The 19,370-nt window shown below is 32.7% G+C and overlaps 4 protein-coding genes across 7 annotated transcripts; 3 read left to right on the top strand and 1 right to left on the bottom strand.

Moving 5' to 3' along the window:
* Window positions 1–1,185: 1,185 nt before the first annotated feature.
* Window positions 1,186–5,436, top strand: LOC108489467 (uncharacterized). 2 transcript variants are annotated; one of them, XR_001871966.2, is made up of 3 exons: window positions 1,186–2,518; window positions 2,689–2,766; window positions 4,191–5,436. XR_001871966.2 is itself a non-coding variant. In XM_053020534.1 (3 exons), the coding sequence occupies exons 1-2, from the start codon at window positions 1,937–1,939 to the stop codon at window positions 2,721–2,723; spliced, it is 471 nt and encodes a 156-aa protein (XP_052876494.1). In that variant the 5' UTR covers window positions 1,186–1,936; the 3' UTR covers window positions 2,724–2,766; window positions 4,191–5,436. The 2 variants fall into 2 exon arrangements, 1 of the variants encoding a protein (XP_052876494.1); XM_053020534.1 differs by having other exon boundaries at window positions 1,186–2,372.
* Window positions 5,437–5,789: 353 nt separating this feature from the next.
* On the top strand, window positions 5,790–6,630 carry LOC128279215 (major allergen Pru ar 1-like). The gene is made up of 2 exons (XM_017794029.2): window positions 5,790–6,029; window positions 6,116–6,630. Exons 1-2 carry the CDS (start codon window positions 5,951–5,953, stop codon window positions 6,412–6,414), a joined length of 378 nt encoding a protein of 125 aa, XP_017649518.1. The 5' UTR covers window positions 5,790–5,950; the 3' UTR covers window positions 6,415–6,630.
* A 4,600-nt stretch (window positions 6,631–11,230) lies between these two features.
* On the top strand, window positions 11,231–12,496 carry LOC108488977 (heavy metal-associated isoprenylated plant protein 7-like). Its single transcript, XM_017793226.2, has 3 exons — window positions 11,231–11,338; window positions 11,432–11,516; window positions 11,615–12,496. Exons 1-3 carry the CDS (start codon window positions 11,321–11,323, stop codon window positions 12,220–12,222), a joined length of 711 nt encoding a protein of 236 aa, XP_017648715.1. The 5' UTR covers window positions 11,231–11,320; the 3' UTR covers window positions 12,223–12,496.
* A 1,186-nt stretch (window positions 12,497–13,682) lies between these two features.
* On the bottom strand, window positions 13,683–17,422 carry LOC108487084 (probable polygalacturonase). 3 transcript variants are annotated; one of them, XM_017791314.2, is made up of 6 exons: window positions 17,220–17,422; window positions 15,724–16,041; window positions 15,519–15,639; window positions 15,267–15,441; window positions 15,101–15,171; window positions 13,683–14,750 (listed from the first exon to the last, which is right to left on the bottom strand). In XM_017791314.2, exons 1-6 carry the CDS (start codon window positions 17,292–17,294, stop codon window positions 14,083–14,085), a joined length of 1,428 nt encoding a protein of 475 aa, XP_017646803.1. In that variant the 5' UTR covers window positions 17,295–17,422; the 3' UTR covers window positions 13,683–14,082. The 3 variants fall into 3 exon arrangements, with proteins under 3 accessions (XP_017646803.1, XP_017646804.1, XP_052876681.1); XM_017791315.2 differs by lacking the exon at window positions 17,220–17,422 and adding an exon at window positions 16,875–17,180; XM_053020721.1 differs by lacking the exon at window positions 17,220–17,422 and adding an exon at window positions 16,746–16,872.
* Window positions 17,423–19,370: the final 1,948 nt, after the last annotated feature.

Raw genomic sequence — 19,370 nt, 5'->3', positions numbered from 1 at the left:
CACTTGGCCTTAAACCCTACACAAATCCCTTTATTTTGTAACTATATTTTCCTTAACAAAAATTCGAGTCACACAACTTTGAGAATCGAAAGTGAAAACCTTCTTAACTCCTCAATAAAAATATGGCCTGTTGATAAACTTTTACTTCAAATGACTGAGTTTCTCCCACTGCCAAATGAAAAATGACATTGGAAAGGCTGTTTATCGCCGTCTATTATCATATTTAACATTTTTTTCAAATTTTTTTATACAATACAAATTTAAACTTACTCCTACACTATATTTTTATATAGGCAAATTTAATGATTAAAATTTAATTTCGAAAATGAATAAACTTACTTGATCATTAGACTCATTTGTCATTCTCCTATTGGAAAGGGATAGATCCCTTCTCTTGAGGATTAGGTTTGAAAACCAAAATTTGATATTTCATTTATTTTAATTAAATTTTAAATATTTTTTAATGTACTTTTACATTCAAATTTTAATTCATTAATATAATGTAAATTTCATCTGTTGCTAAAATGTTCCCACAATGACATGTTAAATTAGGGATGAGATACAAACTCACATGACGTACTTGTCTCATAGAATCATTTCTCATTATATTATTTATAATGATTGTGAATTTAAAAAATCAATTAATTTTTAAAGCAATAAATATTATTTTAAAAGTGCTTATGTTTTTTTAATATTTTGATAAATCTAAAAATATATGTATACATATGATGAAACTTGAACCTAAAATACAAGAATATTTACTCTCTCTAATAGAAGTTTAGATATTGTTATACAATGTGCTTTCTCTTCAATGAATGAGAAAGGCTAATCGATTATTTTTCAATACATCTCGTATATATTTTAACTCTTCATAATGGAATATAACAATATTTTTATAAAATAAAAAAAAGTAAAAATCTAAATAACATGGTATGCTCTTTCTTTTGGTGTAATCTTAGCATAATAGATAATATTAATCTCCATAACATGGCATGTTCTTTCTTGTGGTGTAATCTTAGCATTAGATAAAATAATCTCCATAGAAATATTAAGTGTTACTAATTGTAGAAAGAGTTGTAGGCTGTTGAAACAGTTAGAATAGTTAGTTTTTTTGTTATGAATCAGTTGTACATTAGAATAGTTAGTTTTTTGTTATGAATCAGTTGTACATGAGTTGTATAAATACATTAATAATTTTAATTTTATGGGATATACAGATGAATTTTTTAACATGGTATCATATGAGCCATTTTTTTAGGTAGTTTAGGCCTCGTTTTTTTCTCTTTTATTGGGCTAGTACCCGTTTTGATTAACCGTGCTTCGTCTAGGGCACACACCTTCTTTTTTCCCAATTTTTTCCCAAATTTCTTCCTGTTCTCGTGCTTTTTACTAGCATTTTCATGGACGATATTGATTTTTATCACCCTTTGTTCCTTCATCCTTCTGATACACCAGGAACGGTTCTTATTTCTCATCATTTGATCGGTGTTGAAAATTACACTGTCTGGAGTCGCTCGTTTCGAATTGCTTTACTCGCGAAGAATAAGCTCGACTTCGTTGATGGTGTTTGCCTCTGTTCGGCTTATCCTGAATCTCTACGTGCTCAATGGGATTGGTGTAATGCTTTTGTGCTTTCCTGGATTCTCAACACTATCAGTCTGGATTTGTCTGCGGGAATCGTCTTTTCTTCTGATTCTGCTGTAGTTTGGAAAGATCTCAAGGATCAATTTAACAAAGTAGACGGTTCTCGTATTTTTTTCTCCATCGGTCTATTGTGCATCTCACTTAAGGTGATGCTTTTGTTTCTTCTTATTTCACGCAGTTAAAGTTGCTTTGGGATGAATACACTACTCTTGTTTCTTTTTTCGATTGTACATGCGAGGTTGCCGAGCAAAATTCGAATCACATTCATCAGAAGAAATTATTCCAGTTTCTGATGGGTCTCAATGAGACCTATGCTGCAGTTCGAAGTCAAATCCTCTTGATGCAGCCTTTACCTTTGGTAAATCGAGCATACTCTAAGATTGTCCAAGAAGAAGCTCAGAGGAGTTTTTCCTCTGTTCTGTCTCCTGTTCCCGGTCCTGTGGCTTTCTCTTCTACTGCATCTGGAAGCCGTAAGAAGTTCACTGGCACCTGTGACTTTTGTAAATTGAAAGGCCATAAAAAAGAGTCCTGTTACCTGTTGATTGGATTCCAACCTGATTTTAAGTTCAATCGTAAGAAAGCTCTTCCGATTTCTCTTGCTGTTTCCTCTGATGACTCTTTACTTACTCCTCAGAGTGCCCCTACCTTCACTCCTCAACAATATTCACAGATCTTAGAATTGCTGAATAAGAGTCAAGCTCCTGTTGCACCTGTTATGAATTGTGCAAGTATACCTTCTATGTCATTTTCAGTTGACCGTAATTTTCCTGGATTTTGGACACTGATGCAACTAATCATATATATTTTGTTTATAAGAGTTTGACTTTGCTTATTGCTTACCCTCTTAACTCCCGTTTTGTTCAGCTTCCCAATGGTAAACGTTCTTCTATCACTCATTCTGGTTCTTTTGCTTTATCTCCTCATATTACCCTTATTGATATTCTTTGTGTTCCCACCTTTCATTATAATCTTATTTCTATTTCCAAATTGGCTCACGATTTGCATTGTGCAGTCGTTTTTTACCCTGATTTCTGCCTTTTGCAGGATCTCTCCAATGGCAGGATGAAGGAGATTGGTAGACACTTGTATGACCTTTACTTGTTTGAGTCTTCTTATTCCCTGGTTAGGTCATCTGACTCTCTTTTGTCTTTATCCACCTCATTTTTTTTACCTGCTTCTGTTTCTTGTATGACCTCTACTGCACTTAAAATTCCATTATGGCATGCAAGATTAGGGCATGTACCCATGCACAAGTTACATCATTTGTCTTTCTTTAATACTTTGGCATTTAATAAAGACTTCACTTGTTCTATATGTCCCATGGCTAGACTATCTAAACTGTCTTTTCCTATTAGTACTTCTAGGGCAGAGTCTCCATTTAGTTTGATACATCTTGATGTTTGGGGACCTTATAAGGTGTCTACTCATAGTGGTTATCGTTTTTCTTAACCATTGTTGATGATCACACTAGAATGACCTGGGTGTACTTACTGAAGCTTAAATCTGATGTTGTTTTAGCTCTTAAACAGTTTTTTTATGGTCAAAACACAATTTTCTGCTGTTATTAAAATCGTTAGGAGTGATAATGGTTCTGAGTTTTTTAACTCCTCTTGTTCGTCTCATTTAAGTCCTTAGGTATAATCTATCAAAGTTCCTATGTTGATACCCCTCAACAAAATGGCATTGTTGAGCATAAGCATAAGCATCTCTTAGAAATTGCTTGTGCTTTATGTTTTCAGTCGAATGTTCCAACCAAATTTTGGGGTAACTGTATTTTGGCTGCTTGTTACATCATCAATCGGCTTCCTTCCTCTATTTTAGCTTGGCAAACGCTATTTGAACTGCTCTATAAAAAACCTCCAGATTTTTCTCACTTTCATGTTTTTGGATGCCTATGTTTTGCAGTAAAACCCTATTATTTTGATAAGTTTTCTTCCAAATCACTTCCTTCGGTTTTTACAGGCTATTCTTCTTCTCAAAAGGGTTATATTTTGTTTTGTTTGGAGTCTAAAAAGTTTTTTGTCAGCCGAAATGTCAAATTTGTTGAAGATGTCTTTCTTTTTCAGTCTACTTCTAATGAATTTCCTGTTTTGTTTCCCCTATTCCTGAAATATCAGATTTTGATTTTCTAATTATTCCTCCTCTCACTTCTGTTCATTCATCTCCAATCAATCCTTCTTTAAGTACCCCATCCGCTATGCCAAATTCAGTTTCAGCTTCGGTAAGTACATCTCACCCTTCAAACTCTCCTACTCTGCCCATTGTTGAACCTAGGTGATCTAGACGAACCATTAGGCCTCCTTCTTGATTAAGAGGTTACGTTCATCCCTACCAATCTACTTTATCCGCAGGTTTTTTTTCTTCCACTTATACTTCTTCGAGTTTCCCTTTACATACTCATGCTTTTGTTTCTTCTCTTGTAAACATTACTGAGCCTCTTTCCTATTCTAAGGCTCGAAAGTCTCCCCACTGGATTCAAGCCATGCAAGAGGAAATTCAGGCCTTAGAATCTAATCATACATGGACTATTGTCTCTTTGCCTCCAGGAAAAGTTCCTATCGGATGTAAATGGATGTTCAAGGTTAAACTTCGAGCTTTTGGTGAAATTGAAAGATATAAAGTTCGTTTGGTTGCAAAAGGGTACAATCAAAAAGTGGAGATTGATTACTTGGAAACTTTTTCTCCTGTTGCTAAAATGGTCACTGTTCGAACCATTTTAGATCTTGCTGCTTCTTTCAACTGGTCATTTTATCAAATGGATGTCTCTAATGCCTTTCTTCAAGGTGATCTTTATGAGGAGGTCTATATGACTTTACCTGAGGGTTTCCGCAGCCAGGGGAGCATATGGTGTGTCGGCTGCAGAAAGGGGAGCATAAGGTTACTTTTACGCCACTTGAGCATAATAAAAAACTAACAACAGCAGAATTTGATGAAGTCACTCAGCAGCATCAAGAAGATAAGTTGTTAGAAGATAAAACAGTTTATCAGAGGCTCATTGGAAGATTGATCTATTTAACCCATACAAGACCAGACATCACCTTTGCTGTTACTCATCTTAGTTAGTTCATTCAAAATCCAAAACAGTCACATATGGAAGAAGCATTGAGAGTAGTGAGATATATAAAAAGGGATCTATGGCTTGGAATTTTTTTTTAAGGTTATCAATAAACACCAGTTGGTGGCATATTGTGATTCAGATTGGGCCTCTTGTCCAATGTCAAGATGATCAGTTTCAGGTTTTTGTGTGCAGTTAGGAGGCTCACTTATCTCCTGGAAATCGAAGAAACAATGTACTATATCTAAATCTTTTGCTGAAGCAGAATACCGAAGTATGGCTGTTGTAACATCAGAACTGGTTTGGATTTCAGGTTTATTTAGAGAACTGGATATAGGTGTAATTGAACCAGTGAGACTGTTTTGTGACAACAAAGCAGCCCTTCAAATAGCAGCAAACCTTGTGTATCATGAGAGGACTAACCACATAGAGATTGATTGTCATTTTGTAAGAGAAAAAAATACAAGAAGGGCTTATAGCTACTGAATATGTGTCAACAGCAGGCAGATGTTATGACGAAAGCCTTGGGGTCACAACAGCATAGTCATTTGATTTCCAAGTTGGGGTTAAAAAGTATTTTTATACCTCCAACTTGAGGGGGAGTGTAAAAAGAGTTGTAGGCTGTTGAAGCATTTAGAATAGTTAGTTTTTTGTTATGAATCAGTTGTACATGAGTTGTATAAATACATTAATAGTTGTAATTTTATGAGATATACAGATGAATTTTTTAACACTAATCCCTTTTGAGTTTGAGAAATTTACCCAGATTTCTATTTTCATTTTGTTGCCTCTAAAATGCTGTACAATTTAGCAAATGGCATTTGTAACAATGAATATATAATCAGTCATTCCACTAAAGACAGAGGGAAATTCTGGGTCTCAAGAGGTTGATTTGTGCCATTATATATATATGTATGTATTTGTTCTTTGCGTTTGTAATAACACAACAATATGATGCTCTACTTTACTTACAATCCTCATGTCATTGGAAACTCAACCTTAAAATAAATGACAATCAAAGCAAACAAATTTAAAGGCTAAGGTATTCCTAGTACTTCAACCTATATATACAACCCTTTCTTGCAAAAGTGGCAATCACCTCCACAAATTTACCCAAAATCTCCATTTCTCTGATATATACAAACCTACAATAGGTGTGACCAGTTACAGTGGTGAGTATAAACTACAATCCCTCCAGCCAGACTTTTTAAAGCCTTGATTCTTGACTCTCACAATCTCATCCCAAAACTCATGGCATTGGCAATTCAAAGCACTGAAATTAGTGGTGATGGAGGAGCTGGCACCATAAGTCAGATCAACTTTGCTGAAGGTGGAATAAGCTACTGAACTTGCTGTCCATAGTAGTATCACTTTGGGTTTGATTAACTAACACTGATTAAGGATAATATGATGCAGGTAGCCAAGTTAAGTTCATCAAGAACCGAGTGGACGAGCTTGATGAAAAGAATTTTTGGTTCAAATACAGTTTGATTGAAGGTGATGGAATGATGGGCAAGCTTGAAAATATTACATATGAAGTTAAACTTGAGAGCACTGCAGATGGTGGAAGCATAAACAAGATGACAAGCACTTATTACACAAAGGGTGATTTTGTGCTAACCGAAGAGGAAATTAGGGCAGGCAAAGAGAAGGTCTTGGCTATGTACAAAGTAGGGGAAGCCTATCTTCTTCAGAATCCTGATGCTTATGCTTAATTGATGGATGGAGGTGAGAGTATATGGAGATCTTGAATGTTTCGGTGTGTTAATTAAAAGACTCTTAATTAGCTTTAAGCATGAGTGTGGGTATAATTGCCTTAATAAGGATTGAAATCCATCCATCTATTAATGCGGGTCTACTTGAAATGTTTTCTCTTCCTTTAATGTACAATAGAATTATATATATTACAATCAAAATTTAAGGGGTCAGAATATTGATTTTATGAAAACATATAACAGATATAGGTAAATTACACCCTTATTCACTGAACTATAAGTAAGTTTTCGTTTTGGTTACTGAACTATTCAAAAATTTTCATGGCTTTCTTTGTTTGCATTGCCTGTACCAATCGAAAGCTTTCTCTCTTCTACAATTCAGTTTCTTTTTTCATGAAATAGCTTTAGATGTCATGAATCTGCGAACAAAAATTCAAACAACTTTTTTCTCCAATCACTGACATTGACTGCTAGATCGACTTGGATCTAAGGCATATTCTTCTATTTGTCGATGGGTATTGATTCACCATGTCGATTGTCATATCATCTTTTGGAACTCGTTGACAAAACCTTTTTATTTTTAAATAAAAACTTAATAACTCAATGATTTAAATAAAAATTGTTGAATATTTTAATAATTTAAATAAAAATTATAAATAATTTAATAATCAAATTATAACTCTTTTTAATTAATTGAATAAAATAAAAATTTATTTATAATTTAATGACTAATGATATAATTTATTAAGATACCATAAACGTTTTATCCCCTTAGTGGCAGGCCATTTCAAGGGTTGGAAACATGGTGATATGTGAACTCTACCATACTCCAAAGCTGTGGGTCGATTATAAAAATAGATTGCATATTTTGGAGATTTTCATATATAAATTACCCCTTTGCTAGTTGAACAACTGGTGGCATCCACTTTAATCTGACATGTTATTAGCTTGATCTGATTGAATAATACAGTAGACAAACCATGCCCACACTTCTTTGACTAAAACTAATGAAAGGGCCAAAAAATCAATTACCTTTGCAGTACCATTCATCAACTGCCTTCCTTTATTGTCACTAGAGGTGATCAGTATTCGGGTTTCGCCCAGTACTCAATAGAATTTTAGGTTTAATTTTTAGGTTGTAGTTTAATTCAGCCTCAAAAATAAGTTTAAATTTTATTTAAATTTTAAATTCTACCTAAATAAAAATATTAAAATTTAAGTCGACCTGTTCAGTATTAATTTTTACATATTATTTTTATATAAAAATAAATTTTAAAATATAATACATCAAATACACTAAAATATTAAATTAAATATTTCCCAACAAATTGAAAATATATTAAAAATTATTAATGCTTAAATAATACTAAGATAGGTGCAACTTAACAAGTAAATATCTCTAAACTAGTAGCTAAATTAACAATAAAATAAGAGTTATTTAATATCCAAACAATAAAAATAAAATAAAATCAATATAATAGCTAAACAACACCAAAATAATGACAAAGCAATAGTGAAAAGCAGTTTTTTTTTGCAAATTCGGCCTGAGCTTGGGCCAAAAAAAAGCTTACTCGAGGCTCGACTCATTTAGAAAATAGGTTTCGTTTTTCTGCCTAAGCTCATTTTTCGAATTTATATTTTTGCTCAAACTCTCACTTTTCAAGAATATATCCGATCCGACCCATGATCAAGTCTAATTTTCACCGCATTAAATAGTATATATACTATAACAAGACTTTTACCCAAAAAAAAAAAATCAGTTATATGATTGAACTTTAAAGACAATAAATGTCATCACCTACGTGTACCTCTTAATTCTTGAAAGAATTAAAATAATTACATTTTGACCAAATTGTTTTCAAGCCAAATAATTATGGATTAATTGCTCAATTTTGGGCTGTAATATTGCTCGACCACTTAAATCTAAATTTCAAGAAAATTTGTTTAATATGTCACAACTCAACATGTTTATTATGACCAAATGGTTAATTTTCATTTTCAGACTTCAAACCAGTCCAAAAATATAAGCTAATTCGTCCATTATTTTTTTAAGCAATCCTATAAAGGATTACAAATTTTTATTTTCATTTCCATTTTGGAAACCTACATTTATTTCTAAATGATTTCATTTCACTATTTCGGAGAAAACAATAATCATTCCTGAATGTTTCTCATTTCTCTTTTTCTATTCAATCCGTTCATTTTTATCCAAACACGCAATTTATTTTTAGTTTCAATGAGCTAACGGAGGGATCGATTGGACATATGTAGTTAAGGCTCAAATGATTTATAATTAAGTTTCGGCTTTTTGCCTATTAATTATAGACTCATTTAATCATGAAGCCATTCCACTATAGTATTGTGACTGAGCTCTCCTCAACGACATACCATTATGAAAGCAAATACTTAGTGCTCGTCCAATAACCTTGTCATAAGTGTGTTATCCTCATATGATATCCTTGATCTCTTTGGGATAATATTCGTTTTCCCAATATGATCTTACTTTATCTTTATGGTAACCATTACATCTTCCTTCATGAAAAGTCAATCATTATCAAATAATGATCAAGTCCTCCATCACAAAGACAAACAATCCATGACCATGTTTACTTTTCATCAACCATAAATCTGATGGTTAAATCACTATTTGAGGCATGAATAATATAAAGAATAGTTAAATCACTATTTAAGGCCTGACCTTGGCAACTTTTCTCACATTGGGGCCTAAACTTTTTTTTTGTCCAAGTTAGATCCTGAACTTGGCAATTGTCCCTACATTGAGGCCTATGTTGGGTCCGATGCCCTAGGTGTAGTATTTTTGTCTATACTCACTTACATTTTTCGAACAAATTTGTTTAATAATATATGTTAATTGCATTAATACCCTTAGTATATTTTCATATAAGTTTTTGCACACAAAGCAAAATGAAAGCAAATATTGGTTCATTGGTTATCTAATATTTAAACTAATACTAAGCGGTATTACGTAGTTAGATCGTAATACAAAAATACAACTTATATTATTGGATTAACCTAAACATGTCCTTAGTTTAATTAGAAATGAAGAGGTCGATTGAAAGACTAATATGTTCTCTATCAAGTCCAATTAGGAAGATGCTTTGTTTTTAGCATCGAAGCGGATGATTCCCAGAAGATAGAGATATAGATGTAACTGACTGGACTAATAGAACATCGGATAGGAACCAAGTAGAATAAATCATAAATCAGTTTATGGATTTATTCTCTTGTGCTGTTCATAGTGTGGCATACCTTAATCTTAGTGGATGATAGACTATGTATGTATGATTCGTATACTTTGGTATAAGTATAAGTCTAAGTTCAAATAAATAAGGAACCAAAAGCTGAGTCATTGAGTATACGACTTCTGCAGTATGTAGCATCATTCACAATAGTGGAATACATAGCCCAACTAATGAGTGAATGATATCCTCTGATCGACATTATATGATAAATGAAAAGTAAACGTAACGACTGGTCATTTATCTTTGTGATAAACAACTTAATTACTATTTGATAGTGATTGACTTTTCATAAAGGAAGATGTAATGGTTACCATGAGATAGAATAGGATCATATTGGGAGAACGGATTTATATCTAAGAGATTAAGGATATCCTATGAGGATAACACAATTATAACAAGGTGATTGGATAAGCACTAATTGAGTAGCTTTCGTAATGATATATAATTAGGGAGAACTCAGTCATGATATTATAGTAGAATAACTTCATGACTAAATAAATATATAATTAATATACGAAAAGCTAGAACTTCATTATAAATTTTTTGAGCCCTAATTACATGGAAAAGTCCAACCAGTTCCTTCGTAACTCGTTGAAATCATAAATGAATTGCATCTAGAACCAAATAAATATAAATGAATGGAAATGATGAAATTAAAGAAATGACTTGAAAAAATTAATTTAAGGTTTTGAATTATTATTTAATTAAAAATTGAAGTTCGAAAATAAAATAAAATAAATTAGTTATTGTGAATCCATTGAATATGAAAATTAAATATATTTTCTCATAAATTATGTTAATGTAAAGTTGTCATAACTTTAACGAAATTAGAATTAGATTGGAAAATTATTTAATTGAAAAATTAATTTATCTAATTAAATTAATTAAATAAATAATATTTATTTTGTGAAATAGAAAACATATATTAGGTTGGATTAAATTATAAATTGTTGAGTTAAAAGTCCATGAAGCACATATAATTTGACTTAATATAGTAGAGGCCTGAAGCCCTCATCATCTATTCTACTTAGAATAAAATATTATTTTCTATTAAATAAATATTATTTGTATTTTACTAATTCAATCGAAATTTTTCTTATCTTTCCCTATCAATAGATGACACTAGTAGATTTATTTACACAACTTTTGATATATTGTTATGTTATTCTACTAGAAACTAGTGATTATTTATTTTCTAAGAATAAATTCTTTTTGTGGGAATTATAATCTTACCAGTTTCTATTGAGAGATAATTACTTTCCTACTGAAATTAATAAGTTGTTTTTGGTTTTGTATTTGGTTCGTAATTATTCGAGTCGATACTCGAAGCAATTAAATATCTGAGAATATCAATAAAATTAAAAAATGTCAATTTTTTCTTCCATCTTAAGTTGATTTGATAAAAAAAATATAAAATTAATGACTAAAAAAAAGTAAAAAATTGAAAAATTAAATGAAGAATTAAATTTGTTTTTATAAAGTATGAGGATAGATTATTGATTCTTTTATGACTCGTCCCTAAATAAAATCCAAGTATAGAATCTTCTTCGTTCATTCACTCCAGCATCTCCATTATCTCATTCAAAAAGCGTATATAATCTCCTCCAAGTTTCTTCATTTCCCCGCTCCTCCTCCTCGGCCTCATGGTGCCCAAGTTCGAGGTACGTGTCTATTGCATATCAATCAAACATCGTCTACATTGCAACAATCTCAACTAATCGATCCCTTTCTTTTATTCTCAATTACTATTGCAGAGACCTCCAGTCACCCAAATCAATGTCCGAATGGACTGCAATGGATGTGTTCACAAGATCAAGAAGGCGCTACATGGCATTCATGGTGATTCTAAACATTTAATAAGGCTTAACTTCCATGCATTTTGTTTCTTCTAGTTTCCAGAGACATTGCTTGAAGCATTCATTCATGTCTTTCCTCAGGTATATACCATGTTCATCCTGATATTGCTCAACAGAAGTTGATTGTAATAGGAATGGCGGATCCAGAAATAATAGTTAAGGCAATTAGGAAAACTAGGAAGACGGCAACTATCTGTTCTCATTTAGAGCCAACAGAACCACCGCCTGAAGTTGGTTCAGCAGCTCTGGAGGGAGAAAATCCGCCACCACCTGAAGAAAAACCAAAAGATGAACCGCCACCGGAGAATCCACAATCGGAGCTGGCGGAAACTGATGCCCATGCCAACCAGAAACCACCACCGCAACCTTCTCCGCCGAAAGATGTCGATCTTAGCTATGGAGGGCCCTGGAGCAGACACCACAATAGCCAAAATTTCCAGCATGAATTACCACCTCAACCTGCTGCCTTTGTAACTCACTGCTACAACACATACATGCCATCACCATATGTGACAGAATACCAATATGTTCATTCACCACCACGGTACGTGCAATATAGTAGGGTTGGTCACTGCAATGAGGACTATCACAATTATTACATCAATGGCAGCAACATCGATAACAATGGCAATGGAAGTATTGCATCACTGTTTAGTGATGACAACCCCAACGCTTGTACAATAATGTAGATACATAGTTTATATAAGATTCTATGCTTCCAAGTGTTGGAAGAATGGATTCTGCAATTCAATTGTGGGAAAGGTATTATGTGCAATGAGGGCCATTTCTTGTAAAACAAGAATGTTCTGAAGATATTGCTATATTTTAATTCAACAAATCAAACTTTTCTGGCAGCCAACCATCCAGTTTGCCAGGGCATTGACACATTGTCTATATCAACAAACAGCACATGATGTTGAATGGTTTTGAGGAAATTAAGATTCGAGACTTGACCAGAGATAAGCATATTATACACTATTATAAACTATATCAAGTGTGTATTTGTGCGGAAAATGTATATTTAAGAACATAAATAATATACAATAAATAATAAAAAATTAAAGTACACTTGAATAATATACTACGAAAAGATATTTTATAATTTTTTATTCGAGTTAGTTTTATAGACACGTGATATTAATTTAATTAAGGACTTAAACAATAGTATAAATATACAGTTGATGACGGTAATAAAGTGTGCCTAATAAAATTAAAATATATAAAAAGTTTAAAATAAAGCTTTAGTTGATTTTTTTTTTTTTAGCAATTTCATTATAGGATTTGATCTCTTTTTGACATAATGCTTAGAACTATCCATAACTCTTCCTCAACTCATAAATAGGAAAATATTACGCTTTAGTATACTTGAACTCGCGTCTTTTTATATTAACAATAATATTTATGCCAATCGAATTAAAATTTAATCAATATGAAAACAGGTAATTATACTTAGTGCACATTGTTAGAGAAATCTTTCATTTATTTAAGCTATTAATGTCACATTTTTATTCGCTATAAAAAATTAGTCTAAATTCTAACCACGATTTTAACCTATCAATTTTAAAATGTGTTATTGAAATTTAATATTGACAATTTCTCAACAACATTACATGTATTTTGCATATATGATTTTCTTCAAAATACTTTTACTTTTAGTTAAAATGAAAAAATCCATTTCCTAATAAAATGTTTAATTTTAATGAATTTTTTAAAAAAATGAAATAGTTAATAACAAACATAAACCCTAATAAATTTTATTTTCTTTCTTTTTGATGACGTAAACAATTTTAAAAATTTGAGGTTATGAGTCTAATAATTGAACATTCAAGGCATGACATAGTGTGACTGTTAATCAAAGATATAAAAATAATTAATAAAAGGACAAAGTAGATTTTATTTAGAATGAGACAAAAACAATAAAGATGGTCCTTTATACGATAAGGATTGACGATGCAGAAAAATAATTTGAGAATGCAAATTAAACAATAAAGTGACTTCTAAGATTAAACTTCTAGACCAACAAATACTGTACATAAGATGGGTTTTTTCAAGTTATGTCCTCGTTTGTCTGCTGCTGTATCATATTTCAAATACACGAGTGTATATGGTGACAGGGAAAAGCTATCTCCAGTCGAATGTCTAAAACCAATTTATTCAAATAAAATTACCTTTTTGAGTATCTCTTTTATCTACCAATTCAAACCAAATGATAATAAAGATTTTACAATGAGAATGTACTTGGAACAAGACTATGAACATGAGAAGAAAAGAATTCAATAAACAGCAATACTAAAAATACCCAACAACCTTTTTTTTCTTTTTTTTTTCTTTTGTACCAGCACTACCAAAAATTTGCTTACACAAGAATGAAGAAATGGAGCTGTACAAACAATCTGCAGGCTTGCAACATGCCCAAAATGTCAACATGAACGGGTGAAGAAACAGGTATTCTAGGCATGAGTTTTATTCCAAAGAATCTGATCTATTCTCAAGACGGTAGAGTAGAAATTTCGGAAATTGTTTTTTTTTTCTAGTAGGAAAAGATTGCATCATAAGACAGCAGCTCTTCCATTAGGCTTCAGGAGGGAAAAGCATGATGAAGAAGCATCTGGATTGTTTAGTTCAGAACATGGTTCAGGGAAGACAGACTCTGAAAAGCCTGAAACATATGAACATTGCCAAGGGCTAGATGAGGCAGAGTTGATTGATAAGGAAACGTTAGATAGACAAATAGAGGTGAAGGGAGATTCTTCAATTCCTGTGAAGTTTCCAGCCATACTGATGTTTGTTCCAATAATATTCTGGATGGTGATTTTCGCTACTAGTGGAAGAGCATCAGGATCAAACTTGTCATCCGGATGGGATCCAAAATGCCCATTGGCACAAAATGCCGTTTTAATGTTCAGCATGTCAACATCTGATATAGCAATCTCTTTAATATAACCACCCCTACCCTTTGTTGTTCTAAACTCAATACCAGTTAATGAGTCATAGAGGTGGAGCTGCTGCACTTGAACGTCCGAAATGCCACCGGACATTTGACTACCGAAGGCAAGAGAAGAGCCTGAGAATGACTGAAGCTGGACCCTCCTGATATGGACATTTGCGGTAGGTCTGCCATAAGCAATGCCATATTCATCCCAGCCACTTTTGAGGGCAATTGCATCATGACCCATACTAATGCTACAGTCCTCAATGCAAATGTTATCCGAAGAATCTGAAATCAGAATGATAAGAAAAGACAAAGATTGCACAAACATCAGATGTATATAAAGCAAAGAACTCGACTTTAAAAAGGTTATTACATATATGAAGTATCAACAGATATATTATATCTCTGTTGTACGACTCCCCAACTACTACCAAGTACTAATTTCAAGGTCGCTAGTAACAGCAAACATGCCATTTCCTGATACATTTGACTGAAAAGCGAAATTAAACATATCTTTTAGTTACCATTTTTTTTCAAGAGAGATAATGTAATAGAAATATGATTTTGAAAAGAGGCATATCTTAAAACAACTTAATTCTCAATATGAAAAAATATATATATCAATGATCACGAACCTGGGACTATACCAACAGTATATGGTGATCCTGGCGAAGCATAGACCGTTATGTGATGAATGTGCACATGGCTGCATAACATCCGAGTAGATAAATTTTAACTTTCTTGAATGGGCAACGGATCAAATAGAAGTTCTAAAGCAATCAGAAAGGTATTCAAACTAACCTGCAATAGACTGGATGAATGTTATATGCAGGTGCGTTAAGGAAAGTAATGTTCGAAACAAGTATAGATTCAGAAGACATAAATTCCACAAGGTGAGGGCAGCTGTAGTTTAAAGAATGAGACGTGAACCATTCCCACCAAACTGAGCCCTGTCCATCTATAGTTCCATTATCACCTAGTGCAACAAGCAAGTGTGAGTTCATCTGCGACTCAACCAAGATTCTAATGAACACAGTTAAGAGAAAATCGTACCGGTTATTACGACATCACGCAACATATACCCATTTACCAAACTCCGATATCTCTTTCCAGGAAGTTCAGTTCCTGGGCCATAAGATGGTAAAGGTTCAACAATGTCCCAATGAGATGGATCCTTCAGGGCCAAAAATGGTTCTTAGAAATAAGTTGGTTTCTATTGGAGAATCATACCTTAAAATAAGATGGAAAACAAAAATACCTGAGATCCAAGAATCACTGCACCTTTTTCCAAGAAGAGAGTGAGATGGCTTGTAAGATTGAAACTTCCGGTAAGCCATCTTCCCGGCGGCACATAAAGTTGTGCACCACCTTTGTCAGCAAAAGACTTAAGATAGAAAATGGCATTTTGGAAGGCAATGGTATTCAAGGTTTTGCCATCTCCAACAGCACCAAATTCCAATATGGATACACTATGTGGTCTTGAGCGCAATGTTAGATTAACATCACACAGCCCATTGCTTTCTTCTCCATGGATTTTGATTGCATTGCACAATGCCAGCAGCAACAGCAATGCCACCTGAGGCACAATGTTAAAATTCAGACACTAATGGAGATAACTGATTTAGAAAGAAGAGAGGAATATGCAGTTAAAAAGGGGGAATTTTCACATCAAGGATACAAGACAAGAACAAAGAGAACAAAACCCTTAATAGCTTAAAAAAGCTCGAGTACATAACAAAATTTATGAGTAGCAAACAGTATCAAAACTAAGTATAAACATGTCAAAAAGGATACAAATGGTAGCAACAAAAGGTAGCTATGCCTTGTAATGCTGTAAGGCCAAAAAGAGGAAACATCTAGTCAGTTTGTCTAAACAAAGAAAAATGCAAACTTTGGACATATTATATCAAATATGATGAATTAAGGATGGGTGATTGTCCAAATCAAATCTAGTTTATTGAGGAGTCAAATGACTAGGAAACTGAAATAAAGGAATTACAAAGAGGCATTAAAGCAAACACATAAATTGCAGCAAAAAAAAAAAAAAACTATTGAACCGTTTCAATGTTAAAAGAATGATCTTATAACTCCAAAACCAAGGAAGATGGAGAAGTTAAAAAGTTTCAGATTCCAATCAAACCAAAAGTCTGGTAACAAAAGGGTTGTAATATCAACTAAAATTCCACAAATTCAACAACAGAACACAAAACAACAAGTAAAATGAAAGCTTCACTATCATCAGAAAACTATTGAATATGTTTAAGTTGTATTATCATTTACCACCATATCCACTTAGGAAAAATCCCAGAAAAGTTGTCAGTTTTATTAATCTTCAACAAATCTTCAAATCTTTCAGATTTTCAATCCAAAGAAAAGAAAACAAATCTCAGTAAAAAGAAACGTACTTACTGGCATCTTCATATGTCAACGGACTCAGTTAAACTGAGCTGAGAGATACAAAGCAGTGAAGAAGAAGAAAAGCTGATACGGTTCAAACAAACGGTAGAAATAAAACAAAAATAGAAGAAAAAGAAGCACCGCAAAAACAGGCAGCTTTCTGTAAGCATGTGAATTATTATGAGCATTAATCATATATAAAAGACACCAAAATTTTAGTATTTTTCTTTTATTTGGACTCAGAAAACGGTTTCAAGTAATATATATATGACAGCTTTGGTTTTTTTTTTTTTTTCAATTTCCATGCATTTGAGCAGTGTAACCAAGAGAATAATTGTAATAAATTAGCATAAATACCACTAAAAATATGATTAATAACGTCTCTCGCCGACAATTTTGTTTGATATGACCCCTCTCACTCCAGTGAACCATACAGTAACACAGGTGTTGTGCTGTGATTTCTTACATTTGTTAAGAATAGTATTAGGAGGAAAACATAACAAAAGTGGGAAGTGATTGGGTAGATTTTGAGATTTATTTCGAGACATAAGTTAAAGTTAAGAGGTGGGTTTTGTCAGTATGTTGGGGGAGATAATGACCCAGATCGACACGTCAGAGGGGTAGGATGGAAAATGTGTGCAACATAAGGTGAGAGAATACATGGGGCATTGAGACCGCATGTGGGTTGACAGGGTAGAGAGGGGTAAAGTAGGTCCCATGTTCAATCATGGCGAAAATGCTAGCCTGGACTCAATCACTTGACAGAACATACCACACCACAACACAACCCATTAAAGAAAAAAAAAAAATTTCTAAAAACTCAAAAAACCTCCCATTTTTTGAGCGTCAGTCATGCTGTGATTTCGGGTCCAGTTTTTGCCAATTAGAGTAACACTGACAATGTGGCAGCTTTCATTTATACCAAACGAAAAGAAAAAGATGATTTTATTTTTTAAAATAATAGTTCAGGTTTTTAGTTTGGGAAAGTGGTGAAGAATAATTGGGAAAATGGAATCTTTTAGGTGGTATTGAAGTTTTCTTTGAAATTTTAATGAAATTCTGGAAATTAGTATATGGCTTTTAGTCTACTTAATAAATAATAATGAATAAAAATTAGCCCACCAAAGAAAGAAAAAGGCAAAATATATGGTCAGTTTGCTATATTATATTCAACTTCTGCTCTGTCAATATGAGAATTGGTGATTAAGAAAAATGGCATATATGTTCCTTCTATGAATAAGAAACCATGTTTTATATTTCTATTTGACTGTATAAAATATACCTGGGGAATGACTAAAATGATTAATGGTTGGGTAATATCTCTTAAATGATATTCTAAGAAGGTGACAAAGTGGGAACATGATATAGGAAGGTGTAGATACATCTTTCATAAGCAGGAATGGGATTTTTCTGGTTTAGGGCACATAGAGAAGTATCAAAATTTATGAGAGTGTAAGTTCGTGAAGCTCATTAAATGTAGGATTTGTTTGGGTGATTGGTGGAAGGATGGATAAGGAGGAGAGTCTAACTACCCACCGTGATTGGGACATCTCTTCAACATCATCACACGTATTCCCAATGGTTTTTTTTTTCAATTAATAAAAGGCATAATGAGCTATTCCACGTTCAATTTTATAAAAAATTATTTTATTTATTATTATTAAAAATTAATAAAACAATAATAATAAATAAAAGTTGATGAAAAATACGAGAGAATTTTTATTGTTTAATTTTCATTTACAATGTGTTATTTATAAGCCCTCTACATTCAATTAGTAAATATATTACATTCAATAAATTAAGTCTTCTTAATTACTCCATTTAATGATCTCCGATTATAGATAAAGTAAAGAGTTTTATCTCATTACTTTAATATGTTTAAAGGGGTTATAGACATCGATTTAATGTATTTACAACACTTCCCTTAGAATGTCTTTTAAATAAGAATGTGCCTCATTAAAACTTTTATTACGAAAACTCATTGGAACAAAACATTGGTTAAAGGAAAAGAGTACAACGTGTCTTAGACTCCCCCTAATGGCAACATCACATTATATCTTTGAGTCGACGCATTCTAATCTTGTTTCGTAGTCTTTCAAATGTTGAAGTTGGCAATGCATTGGTAAAAAAATCTGCTAAATTATCACTAGAACAAATTTGTTGAACTTCTATGTCACTTTTCTTCTCAAGATCATGAGTGAAGAATAATTTTGGTGAAATATGTTTCATTCTATCACCTTTGATGTAACCACCCTTTAATTAAGCTATACATGCTGCATTATCTTCGTATAAGATAGTTGACATATTTTCCTGTAAAGGAAAATTACATGTATTCTGGATACGTTGGGTTAATAACCTTAGCCAAACATACTTTCGGCTTGCCTTATGCATTGCAATTATTTCATCATGATTTGAAGAGGCAGCAGCTAATGTTTGCTTTGTCGAATGCCATGATATGTCAGTACCTCTACATGTAAATAAATATCCAGTTTAAGATCTACCTTTATG

Source organism: Gossypium arboreum, chromosome 10 (genome assembly GCF_025698485.1).
Source record: "Gossypium arboreum isolate Shixiya-1 chromosome 10, ASM2569848v2, whole genome shotgun sequence".
NCBI lineage: Eukaryota > Viridiplantae > Streptophyta > Magnoliopsida > Malvales > Malvaceae > Gossypium > Gossypium arboreum.
Note: the sequence above shows the minus strand (reverse complement) of the source record. Positions and strands in the feature narration are given on the sequence as shown.

Excerpts from the sequence above, each read along its gene's own strand:
- LOC108489467 (XM_053020534.1), top strand. The coding sequence starts at position 1,937 with ATGGGTCTCAATGAGACCTATGCTGCAGTTCGAAGTCAAATCCTCTTG. Across the intron at positions 2,373-2,688 it reads ACCTGTTATGAATTGTGCAA|GATCTCTCCAATGGCAGGAT; the intron begins GTATACCTTCTA and ends TGCCTTTTGCAG.
- LOC128279215 (XM_017794029.2), top strand. The coding sequence starts at position 5,951 with ATGGCATTGGCAATTCAAAGCACTGAAATTAGTGGTGATGGAGGAGCT. Across the intron at positions 6,030-6,115 it reads TCAGATCAACTTTGCTGAAG|GTAGCCAAGTTAAGTTCATC; the intron begins GTGGAATAAGCT and ends AATATGATGCAG.
- LOC108488977 (XM_017793226.2), top strand. Across the intron at positions 11,517-11,614 it reads GGCGCTACATGGCATTCATG|GTATATACCATGTTCATCCT; the intron begins GTGATTCTAAAC and ends GTCTTTCCTCAG.
- LOC108487084 (XM_017791314.2), bottom strand. The coding sequence starts at position 17,294 with ATGGTTCACTGGAGTGAGAGGGGTCATATCAAACAAAATTGTCGGCGA. Across the intron at positions 16,042-17,219 it reads TATTAATCATATTTTTAGTG|GTGGCATTGCTGTTGCTGCT; the intron begins GTATTTATGCTA and ends ATTGTGCCTCAG. Across the intron at positions 15,442-15,518 it reads GCGTGATGTCGTAATAACCG|GTGATAATGGAACTATAGAT; the intron begins GTACGATTTTCT and ends TTGTTGCACTAG.